The following is a 12,181-nucleotide window of genomic DNA, read 5'->3' as shown; positions in this document are numbered from 1 at the left end:
GCTGTTTGGGCAGGGAAGAGCCACCAGGTCCCATTCTTAACATCAGTGAAGTGTATTAGGCTTGTGTTGTTCGCAGTCACAAAATGTTGCCTCCTTTTCTGTGGTGTGATCTGTTCCCTTAGATCAGTACATTGTGTGTTTTCACAGAAATTCAAGGAATACCTGAACGGCAGCAACCTCATCATTAAACTGCAGGCGAAACATGACCTCCTGAAGCAGACACTGGGAGAAGGTGAGAGTGTTAGGGTTAGGGTTGGGGTTAGGGTTAGGGTTAGGGTGCAGCTTCTCTCATGTGGCAGCCACGTTAAGGCATTCGCTCTGAATGGAAGTGCTGCAGTTATGGAGCACAAAGTGTAGCAATGGGTCACACAGTAGTAGGCGAATCCATGTGGCCATCTTGGGGAAATTCAGTCAGTAGCCCATCTTCATCCTGATAATGGGCTTTTGTTTAATACACCCTTCCCAAGCTCTGATAGAGAGAATCGGCTTCCCCTGGGAGTCCGTCACCATGAAATAGGCTGTTACAGTCAATCAATCAGCATGTCATCATACAGACTGTTTGGCAGGTGCCTCTATTCCAGGTATTAATGTAATGGGAGCAGCTGACATCCCAGCCCAGCTGAGTCCAGCTGCCCAAATGCAAACCCCCCGCCCAAAAGGACACCCCCCCCCCATATGGTCAATTACAGCTTAATCCCATCGCCCATCGCTCTTTGCTCACATCATCTCTCACACGTGAGTCTATTAGGAGCCTGTCAGGGTCACGGTCGATGGCACCTTCTTGGTCTTCATTTATTATTACGTGTAAAAAAGGCCTGGCTGGTCTTTCTGACCTCCATAGTGTAACTGAGGTGCTTGATCGGTCCTTCTCAATGAAACCTCTGTCTCTTGAATATTTGATGAAACCGCACGATTACAGCCATGAATTAAAACGACAACTGGACATTTCTGTTACCTCTATTATAGGAGGTTGCAGTTTGACAAGTAGTGATAGTGATGCTTCATTTTAATGCACGTTGATTTGAGTGATTTTCTGCTGAGTAGACAAGAACAGTTTTTAAAAGAATGATAACGGATAGCTTCTGCCAGCTGTATCTTCTAAGTTGTCTACCCGAAACACCAGATTTTTGACTATTCATGCGCCTTGGAGAGGTTTGATAATAACATCCTAGATAAGCATCTTTCTCAGAATCCAGCCCCCCCCCCCTACTCCCCGACTGTGTGCTGGGCAGCTGGAGCTCCCTGAAGCATCACTGCCTAGATGTGTATGAAGTCCAGTTTGATAAGTGCTCCGTAAGGCCAGCTGAATGGCAGAGATCCTCTTCCTGTTATTATATGGGCCCTTCTGAGGTCTCTACGGCAACCGTGCAGGGTCTTTGTCTCAGGAATTATGTTTGCAGAGAGCCATTCAGTTGGGCTTGAAAAGCCCCCCTTTTTCCTCTGGCTCACACCCTCCCACTCGGCGCTCTGGAAGCTTAACAATCCCATGGTGCATGTGCTCCTATCCCCCTTGCCGCTTTCATTCCTTAATTCTCTCTCTTTGTGATTGCAGGGGAAAGGGCCGAATGTGGAACAACCAGGTAAGAATATTTAATGTCAACTATCATCATTAACTCCCAAAACAAAAACAGACAATGAGGGGCAGCTCCTGCATGCTGACCTGCCTGCTGAAAGGCTCAGCACTGCCCTGTGGCCTGCTGGAAGGATCAGCACTGCCCTGAGGCCTGCTGAAAGGATCAGCACTGCCCTGAGGCCTGCTGAAAGGGTCAGCACTGCCCTGCGGCCTGCTGAAAGGCTCAGCATTGCCCTGAAGCGTGCTGAAAGGCTCAGCATTGCCCTGAAGCCTGCTGAAAGTATCAGCACTGCCCTGAAGCCTGCTGAAAGTATCAGCACTGCCCTGAGGCCTGCTGAAAGGGTCAGCACTGCCCTGAGTCCTGTTGAAAGGGTCAGCACTGCCCTGAGGCCTGCTGAAAGGGTCAGCACTGCCCTGAGGCCTGCTGAAAGGGTCAGCACTGCCCTGCGGCCTGCTGAAAGGCTGAGCATTGCCCTGAAGCCTGCGGAAAGGCTCAGCATTGCCCTGAAGCCTGCTGAAAGTATCAGCACTGCCCTGAGGCCTGCTGAAAAGGTCAGCACTGCCCTGAGTCCTGCTGAAAGGGTCAGCACTGCCCTGAGGCCTGCTGAAAGGGTCAGCACTGCCCTGAGGCCTGCTGAAAGGGTCAGCACTGCCCTGCGGCCTGCTGAAAGGCTGAGCATTGCCCTGAAGCCTGCGGAAAGGCTCAGCATTGCCCTGAAGCCTGCTGAAAGTATCAGCACTGCCCTGAGGCCTGCTGAAAAGGTCAGCACTGCCCTGAGTCCTGCTGAAAGGGTCAGCACTGCCCTGAGGCCTGCTGAAAGGGTCAGCACTGCCCTGAGTCCTGCTGAAAGGGTCAGCACTGCCCTGAGGCCTGCTGAAAGGGTCAGCACTGCCCTGAGGCCTGCTGAAAGGGTCAGCACTGCCCTGAGGCTTGCTGCAAGGTTCAGCTCTGCCATGAGGTTGTATATTGAACAGAGCCAGTGCACAGTTCCCTGGATATGGCAAGAAACAGACTAGTGGGCTGACCTCCCAGTGTTCCCAGGAGGCCACTGTCTGCTCCCCATCTACGGGGCAGATGGAACTTTATACTAGCTTCTGGGCACAGCATGCAATCAAAAACCACTGCAGCGCATTAACCCATGATGGAAATCCCAGTACAGAGACACCAGTTCATTTTTGAAGGTGAATATTTTGGCTAGTGATGGACAGCAAATCCCATTTTTACAGCTTGGTAGATGCTGAGAAAAATCTTTTAAAATTGTCTCTCCCAAATGCTACACTTAAAAAATTCAAGTGCTGCAGTATTTAAGCCTTTTGATAAGATATGTTAGAAGTATCAGTGTTGACCTACATTGCCTCCAAACATTGAGTGGCAGCAGTGGATTTTAATATAATGACCCAGCTGACTCTCTGATGTGCTTGAGAAGCCAGCCACCATTTGTAAAAGCTTGGCCAGACTCTTGTGGGGTACCGTGTCACTGAGCAGGAGCGGGAATGGCTCCAGGGTGCCGCAGGGCGTGCAGATCCCCGGCCATGAGAAATTAATCCCAGAATAAAGCTGGGCCATCGGAGGAGCTGAAGACAAAACAATGGGCCCTCCACCTATTTCTGGGCCATGTTAGCTGACCATCTGTGAGTGGGACAGGCCTGTCGTTTCTCGCTGGAAGCCAAAAGCGACTCTGAGTCACGGTGGTAGACATGAAGGAGGTGGCTCGTGTTTTTCATGGCGGAACTTGGCAGGATCTTAAGCAAACAGCATGACCCAAAGTGGTTTCTAAGTGTCAATGGAGAATAAGCTTTTGTCCTGGTCTTGCTCAGGCACCTCGCAGCACAACCTTGCGATATTTGTATTTCACAAAAACATTTAACGAGAGTAGAAAAAAACAATGTGGGAATTCTAAAGGCACTAAAATAATTTTTTAAAAGAAAAATATATAATCTGCCTGCCACAACAGTTTATATATATGTGTGTGTGTGTGTGTATACACACACACACACATCACATATATATCTTTAATTTGTTGGTCTCCTTGGTAACCCATTAGCACATTAGCAGATTTTAATAGCTTGTTGAAATGTTAGCAGTTGAAAGAGCAGACTTCATTCCTGCAGAGGATATTAAGGTTTAATTAGGGGACACATTTGTAATGAGACACTATGCCAGAGTTATTCAAATCACGGTCCTCGAGGTCCGAGCACTGCTGGTTTTCCAGCCTTCCTTTACCTGTCAGTCAGGTGTGAAGCCTCTGACCAATCATAATCAGTAATTATTAAACTAACTACCTGGGAGAACTGAAAACAAAGCCTGGACTTGGAATCGAGGTCCAGATTTGAAGAACCTTGCACTATGCGTTATGGAATCTGGAGTACAGGCGATTAGCGCATCAGAGGCCATGTGAGCCTGACTGTAAGCATATCCTGTGTTCTCAGGTTTCACTCTATTTAGTGTTTTCCCCTTCATCATTTCCCCAGGCCCCCCACACTTCCCCCTAAGCCACAGAAAATGCGGAAGCCTAGACCCCGCTCCGTGTATAACCATAAGCTGTTTAATGGCAATATGGAGACCTTCATCAAGGTACCCTCCGGTTGTGGTGTGTGTATGAGCGCCCCCTGGTGGGCTGGATGGACTGGCAGCTTGGGGCCTCTTCTATTGCTCTCCCTCATCCTATAATTGCTGATTAATCTCACTTTGACTCCGCTGAATTCCTTTCCATGGCTCTCATAATGCAGCTTACAGTAGCACCGCCGAAGGCATTGAAAGGCAGGTAAAGTGGGAGTGTTAGCCTTAGTCCCAGCTGGCAAACGGTGATAGGAGGGATGCTGGCAGAGCGAGGGTGCAGGAACACACTCCTGTACGGGACGACTGGCCTGGTGGTATCTGCTCCCTGCTCCTGCTGTATGCTGGAGTGTCCCCCCACATTTGCACTCTGCCACACCCCCCCAGAGCGCCCCGTCCCTTGTAGCCCACTGTGCCCCTGCCTCTCCAGCCATCCTCAGCGTACCCCTCTCTGCTTCTCTAACCGTTGTGCTTCTTGCTTCCCTTCTCCTGCTTGCTGCTCTGCTGTTTTCTGTCCAAGGGGAAGAAGGAATACCCGGGCACGCAACCAGGTACACTCTACTGGGATGTTCCGCACGGGGACTGCACTCAGCTTGCCCACTAATCGCATTCTGCCCTGTTTCTCTTCTTGTTTGCTGTTATACTAATGACACAAAGTGCATTGCAGGACTGTGAGGGAGGGTAATATGGCCCCTGGCTTTGACACTGGGTGTAATCTGGCGCTTTTCCACAGCCATACAAGAACTGAGCCACACCCAAGCCGCACCATGAAGAGGGACTAGTTACAGCACAGTTCCAACTCGCTTCGGTTTTCCACTGCAGAAGGGTCGGCTCGGCAAAGACGTTGTCGGGTTCAGAGAGTGACAGTGACGTAAAACCCAAGAGCTTATTTATTATTCACACAATCTACATCATGATTTACTAATCTGCTCATTTCTGATAGCACGTCTGTGAAAATTGTCGTCTTATGTTAGCATCAAATACTAGCGGAATTAGCCTTTGCTTGCGTATATTTGTATTACGAATCCATTCCATTCATCCGTTCAATAGTACTTTGTTAAGTAGGAGGTTGTAAATTTTCAAGTTCCCAGTTTTTGGCAATGCATCATGATGTGCCATACTACTAATAATGAATAATATACAGAATATACACTTTTTCCTTCAGATAGTCCATGTACAGAACACCAGTACCTCCATGCATTTCAACCAATCAGATGGTGGTGATGCTCGGCTTGGGCATGCTAAATAGGGCTATGTCAGTGCGGTGACGGCTCTGGTGTGGTTTACATAATTTGCAATAGATAACCATCATTTCGAGGCACACATTGGTCCTGGGTGACAGTGGAAAAGCGCCTTTTGATAAATAAGGTGTGTGAGTGTCAGGGAGGGAGGGGTGTTAAAGTATTTAGAGTGTTTTTTGCCTGAATGCTAGGTTGTGTCGTGCTTTTTTGTCATTTGGATGAATTGTGAAAATGTGTTTGTGTTGACTTTTTGCATTGAGTTTTATAAGTTATCATACGTTATACAGGAGACCAAAAAGGGTATTAGACTTGCCCTAACAGAGCTGAATTACAAATATAATGGAGTGATTGATCATTGATGATGTCAGTAGCTGGTGCTAAGCAAGGCTTGCCCTGTATTTCAGGATTCAGGTCAGGCTATTCCTCTCGTGGTGGAGAGCTGTATTCGCTACATCAATCTGTATGGTAAGTAGACTGTGGTTAATGTGGCAACTTGGCTCTTAAAGTTACTTATAGTTTCAGATAGACAGCATCAAATGTGTGTTTCTGTGAGAGACCTGGCTTTCAGTGTGTTTCTGTGAGAGAACTGGCCTTCCATGTGTATCTGTGAGAGACCTGGCCTTCATTGTGTATCTGTGAGAGACCTGGCCTTCTGTGTATATCTGTGAGAGACATGGCCTTCAGTATGTATCTGTGAGAGACCTGGCCTTCTGTGTATATCTGTGAGAGACATGGCCTTCAGTATGTATCTGTGAGAGAACTGGCCTTCTGTGTGTATCTGTGAGAGACCTGGCCTTCATTGTGTATCTGTGAGAGACCTGGCCTTCTGTGTGTATATATGAGACCTGCCCTTCCATGTGTATCTGTGAGAGACCTAGCCTTCAGTGTGTGTTTGTGAGAGAGTTGGCCTTCAGTGTGTATCTGCGAGAGACCTACCCTTCCTTGTGTATCTGTGAGAGACCTTGCCTTCTGATTGTATTTATGAGAGACCTGCCCTTCCATGCGTATCTGTGTGAGACCTAACCGTCAGTGTGTGTCTGTGAGAGACCTGGCCTTCAGTGTGTTAGGGCTGGATAGAACGGCTTCTTCATAATTTTAATCATTTAAATTTTTTGTCTGAAAATTAGATTTGGAGTTTGAATGAAGTTAGGCAAGCATGCTTCTTGTGGGCAAAGCAGTTTCCTAAAGATTTAACTCCACCACACACAGAGATGAGGGTCAAGTAAATTGATTAAGAAATTAAGTCATGGGTGATGCATAGTGAGGTTTATATGAGGCCCATTTATCCTTTGAACTGCTTGTCTGTCTTCATTTGTGACTCTGTTTGCGGTGTGTGTTAGAGCTGGTCCCCTTCCTGGGGTTAGAGTGAAATCACAGAAAGCAGGTTTGTAACTAAAACCATGTGCTTTCTGAGCCTGGGTGAAGGCTAGTGGGGGCTAGTCCTGGAAAAAACGGCAGTTTGTGACCAGATTACATTTCCTGTTCTCTATTACGTCCCCAGATTACTTTCATGTGGCGACTTCTCCAGTTTGAAGATAACAGCCATTTGACTTGGCTGTGCATGTCTCTTTCTTTAGGTCTGCAGCAGCAGGGAATATTCAGAGTTCCTGGCTCTCAGGTCGAAGTCAACGATATTAAAAATTCATTCGAGAGAGGTGAGATGTGAAATGCACAACTTTTATTGCTGATGGCATTGAATTCCAATTCAGCTTCCTTGTTGAGTTATCAATCAGCAGCAGTAAGCATGTGAATTAACATCACACACGTATACAGTATAGCGTGTCTATTTAGATGTGTATATATGCCATTTCAGAAAACTCCAAGCAATTACTATAGCCATTACAATATTTTAATTAATATCTTGACAGCAATATTAATCTTAAAGACTAACATTGAAGCAAAAAAACAAACTTCCAGAAACTTCATACAAGTTCACTGTTGTTTTATTTTTGCTTTATATTCACTGTGTGGTTGGTCAGCCGTACACATTCCTTTGTGAGAGACGGTAGTGTCTAGGATGCTAAAGTCCTCAGGTGAGTGCTTTTCCTCCAGGAGAAGATCCTCTGATTGATGACCAGAACGACCATGACATCAACTCTGTGGCAGGGGTGCTGAAGCTCTACTTCCGCGGCCTGGAGAACCCCCTCTTCCCCAAGGAGCGCTTCTTGGACCTGATCTCCACTATCAGTATGTTCTTCCCTCTGGCCAGAGCTCAGAGCTTGGGCCATTGAAATAAAATCCCAGTTCTGATTTCCATGGACCGCATAGCCACGCATTGTGTTCTTGTTCTGCTTGTTTCATCATGAAATTGTCACCCTAAGACCATCGCCTGTGCTGGGATCGCCGACTTGGCCCAATCTCCATTATATAACGCCCCCGCAGTCTCCTTGCTGGGATACCGGAGCCCACTTTCCACAGAGATACCAAGTCAAGCATATGGAAGCAATTGAAATGCTTTGGCTCTGTGGCTGTGGCTGGACTGGAATTTAATCGATTGGGCGATGGAGGCAGGGCTGGGGCGCCTCGGATTTGCTGTTAAATACGGATTTGTGAAAACTTTTCTGGAACCCCATTATCAGAAGTTAACATTTTGCTGACTTGAAGAACGTCTATGTGTTCATTCACTTTATATTGTCTTTTAATTAGTAATATAAATTTGTCTTCTCTCTGGTATCTGAATTACATTCCAGTTCTGATTGTTTCTCAGTGATGATTCGCTTAGTAGTTTTGGCTGTTTAGTACTGTGTTTCTTCTTGGCATGTAAATGAAAAGCCTACTCGTGATCTTGTTCTTTTAGAACTTGAATCGTCTGTTGAGAGGGCCCACCATATCCAGCAGATCATCGTCACCCTTCCTCGCTCTGTCATCATCGTCATGAGATACCTGTTTGCCTTCCTTAACCAGTGAGTGTAAAGCTTGTGGCTGACTGCATTCACAAGCTGCAGAAAATGGCTTTTTCATTTTTTGTGAAGAGCAATCATGGAATAGGCCAGCCAAATTGTGAAATGTCAAGAAAAAGTGTTTCATATCTGTTCACAGGTTACTTCAAGTGGCACATTTCCATTGGTTTCGCACTTCTCCTTTTATGTTATTTGTAAAACAGGAACGTAATCTTTACAGAAGTAATATTCCTGTCCTTTTTCAGTGCACTGTTCTTGATGAAACCTTGGCCCTTAGCAGAGTGAAATTTTTCATTTTACATCTGGGGTTGTATTCTTTTTTTCACTTCCAGCTTTGAAACATTTCCAACAGCTGTTTTTTTATGAACCTTCTTCATTGTGTAGACAGGCCTAATCTGATCAGGAAGTCCCCTCAAAGGGGCATTCTAGTGAAGGCTTTCCACAGACCTGGGGCAGTAAGAGCAATTCTCACTGAGGGGTCTGACTCAATAGGTAGATCTTAGTTAGATGCAATAGGAAATTTATCTGGGGATGGGAATGAATGTGGGAGGACTACAAATGAAACAGAGCTGACCTGATTTTAGCAGGTGAGGGACCACAGGGGAGGTGGGTCACAGAAAGGTCTAGAGACCCTGGGGGAAGGTCAGCAGAATCCATAGTTGCATGGCTGGTGGTAAGGCTCAGGTTTAGTGAATGGCCATGTTGACCACCAAACCCCAGCCTGTCCCAAGATGGTCACGCCACTTACAGATCTTACAGTGTCATTTACAGGTGATTAATATCATCATGGCTGTGCCTGATGACAAGAACACTGGACAACATGTGAGAGGCTAATGTTTAAACTTAACCCGTAATCAGTTGTTACCATGAAATGACAGAATGATTTCAATGGCTGCCACTCCAGCTTATCGCAGTACAGCGACGAGAACATGATGGACCCCTACAACCTGGCCATCTGCTTCGGGCCCACACTGATGCCCATCCCTGACGGGCAAGACCCTGTGGCCTGCCAGGCCCATGTCAATGAGGTCATCAAGACCATCATAATCCACAACGAGATCATCTTCCCCAGCAACCGTGAGCTGGACGGGCCTGTCTATGAGAAGTGCATGGCGGGAGGCGAGGAATACTGGTCAGTGAGTCTGTGGACCGTAATGGGGGGGGGTTACCTTTGTCCTGTGTATCCATGGCTACTGCTCAGGGTAGAGCTTCATGGTTTCTCTTTTATACTTATGGAATAGGAATATAGCTGCGTGTATGGTAAATGCCCATTGAGCAGCAAATTTCAGTGTAGGACACTCATACCTTGGCTATGACTGTTGCACTGAAACTCACAGTCCTCCTCTGTCAATATCTTTCTAAAATATATGCTATTGTTTTAAATAATGTGCTTTTGTGTACCCCGTAACCCTGACTAGGATAAGCGGTTGCAGAAAATGGATGGGACGCGGTTTTCATGTGGAACTCTTACAGAAGCAGAAGTGATATTACAGTGTTATGTCATTCTCTGTGATGCCATCTTTATTTCTCCTCAGTGACAGCCCTCACAGTGAACAGGGCACCATTGATGAGGTGGACAATGGCACAGAGCCACACACTAGCGATGATGGTGAGACTTTAAACTTAAAAGCTTATGTATCACAAAGCACTTTATGAAGGTTTACCAAACTGAACAGCATGTACAGATATAACAACAATTAGAGTTAAAAAAATCCAAATGGGAAATGGTGGCAAAGAAACAGAACTATCGTATTTACAGGGAATATGTCTACACATGAATCATACTCAAATAACAAATACTGTACTAAAGATGTATTTCACATTGAAATGGCTTTGTTGATCAAGTACGAATTCCTGATTAAAAATGGAGTTACTTTTACTGATGTTATGTGCAATGCATTTTATAGCAATTCATAAATTAGCAAAAACGTATTGGTGACGTTTTCATGTCTTGCTTCCAAAAGAGACTTGAGTTCTGGTTTGACAGTTTTTGAGAGATAACAGTGATCTTTGCACATTTTATCTTTGCACTTAATCCCCTCCATGTTTAATCTCTCATTCGGGTAACAATAAGCTTTAAGGTCACAACTAAAGTTGCAGTTGCTAAAAAGGAGGAGTCTTATAATCAAGTTCTATGTGACATAATAGTTTTGGCTCTGAGTTATGATGGGGGGCAGCATGGTGGTGCAGTAGTTAGCGCCGTCACCTCACAGGTCTGGGATCAGGGTTCAAGTCTCTGCCTTGGCTCTGTCAATTGCAGCATTTTGATCATTTTCATCTCTGCTTCAGCTCCAGTTTTCAGTGTTTTCACACATTACACAAAAGGTCCATGAAATCTACTGAGGTGTTTCCTCAATCAGTTGAATCAAAAATGTTATTGTTTTCACACCTTAAATCTGACCCCACAGACATCCCCCTCTACCTCTGTCACCCCCCCCCCCCCCACTCAATCTACAGTACATGCATCTTTGTGCATCTTTTTTCATCTGTTAGACATCATATTGCCTTTATATTCCAGTATTCAAATAACTCATTTCCCCTTAATGTCCTTATACTTATATTGCACATCTTGCACTATTTTATTCCATTATTGTATTATTTCTACTTCTATGTATTTTTCTATGTATTTTTCTTCATTTATGTTCTTCTTCTATGTTATCTGTAAATATAAGCACAAATACTGCCAAAACACATTCCTAGTACATGCACTTGTACCTGGTCAATGAAGTGATTTCTGATTCTGATTCTCTCATTCTGATATGTGTGGCCCAGCTGTGAGTGGACTTAATCAGATAGTAATAGTCCAGACTGCATGTACTTTTAGGTTGGAGTCCCCATTCTCGGTTCTGGTAAATCCCTGTGGTAGTGTTTTTAAGCTTTGTAGAGTCTGAACCTTCATAATAAAAGTCAGATGTGGGAGCAGGCATTTGTTTCCAGACAGAGTAATATTTCCCTCAGTGAAGCTCTCTTTTGAAATGTCCTCTGCCCTCTTCTTATGTGTTATTCATTACTAAAAGGAGTCCCCATTAGAGCTCGCTTGTTAACATCCCATAGATAATGGGATTGACCTGGAATATTTCAGGATGTACATCCACTTCCTGAGAAAGGAGCCTCCTTTGAGTGCTGCAGCTGTTAAAAACACTATTTTTTTTTTCATGTTTTGGATGGTTCTTGGGCAAATGATAGGAATCCCAAACATGGATGGAGACAGCTTGTGAGTGCTGCCCCGCCCCCTCATACACGCACACACGGGCAGACACACAAACAGACGCTCCTGGCTCGCTGCCTTGCCCCAACCCATTACCCTTTTTTACTTTGTTCACGGTCAGCAAACAAATCCCACAGGCTTTTCCTTTGTTTTGTGTTTTCCGGCTCCTGCCTTTGCAGATAAACGCCAGTAAACGGACTCAGAAACCCAGGGTATGGATAGTCTTGGTGACAGCATCAGATTGTAGACAGTTGGGTTAAGAATGTATAAAAATGTCTGCCATCTGTGGCCAGGAAATGGTTAAGCCTATTTTTTCTTAAACATCACTTTGTAGAGTCTGTCTGCATTGAAATCCTCGGACGGGTCCATCCTCGCTAGGCTTGGGGAGGCGCAGAGGCTGCGATTTGTATGAAATCCTCGGAATGGTCCATCCTCGCTAGGCTTGGGGAGGCTCAGAGGCTGCGATTTGTATGAAATCCTCGGACGGGTCCATCCTCGCTAGGCTTGGGGAGGCGCAGAGGCTGCGATCTGTATGAAATCCTCGGACTGGTCCATCCTCGCTAGGCTTGGGGAGGCGCAGAGGCTGCGATCTGTATGAAATCCTCGGACGGGTCCATCCTCGCTAGGCTAGGGGAGGCTCAGACGCTGCGATTTGTATGAAATCCTCGGACGGGTCCATCCTCGCTAGGCTAGGGGAGGCTC

General features: G+C 45.8%; 1 protein-coding gene across 2 annotated transcripts in view; it reads left to right on the top strand.

Moving 5' to 3' along the window:
• The window catches only part of LOC111833093 (SLIT-ROBO Rho GTPase-activating protein 3), a 90,660-nt gene that overhangs the window by 64,187 nt on the left and 14,292 nt on the right, over positions 1–12,181 (top strand). Inside the window, exons 10-18 of one of the 2 annotated variants that reach the window (XM_072714952.1) lie at positions 148–232; positions 1,553–1,580; positions 4,651–4,681; positions 5,776–5,836; positions 6,949–7,026; positions 7,424–7,558; positions 8,169–8,274; positions 9,176–9,403; positions 9,807–9,880. In XM_072714952.1, the coding sequence (XP_072571053.1) occupies positions 148–232; positions 1,553–1,580; positions 4,651–4,681; positions 5,776–5,836; positions 6,949–7,026; positions 7,424–7,558; positions 8,169–8,274; positions 9,176–9,403; positions 9,807–9,880 (826 nt within the window). Of the gene's footprint in view, positions 1–147; positions 233–1,552; positions 1,581–4,045; positions 4,149–4,650; positions 4,682–5,775; positions 5,837–6,948; positions 7,027–7,423; positions 7,559–8,168; positions 8,275–9,175; positions 9,404–9,806; positions 9,881–12,181 lie in introns of both variants that reach the window. The other variant, XM_072714951.1, reaches the window with a different exon arrangement.

Source organism: Paramormyrops kingsleyae, chromosome 8 (genome assembly GCF_048594095.1).
Source record: "Paramormyrops kingsleyae isolate MSU_618 chromosome 8, PKINGS_0.4, whole genome shotgun sequence".
Lineage (NCBI taxonomy): Eukaryota > Metazoa > Chordata > Actinopteri > Osteoglossiformes > Mormyridae > Paramormyrops > Paramormyrops kingsleyae.
The sequence above is the reverse complement of the archived record's forward strand: the minus strand, read 5'-3'. Positions and strand labels throughout refer to the sequence as shown.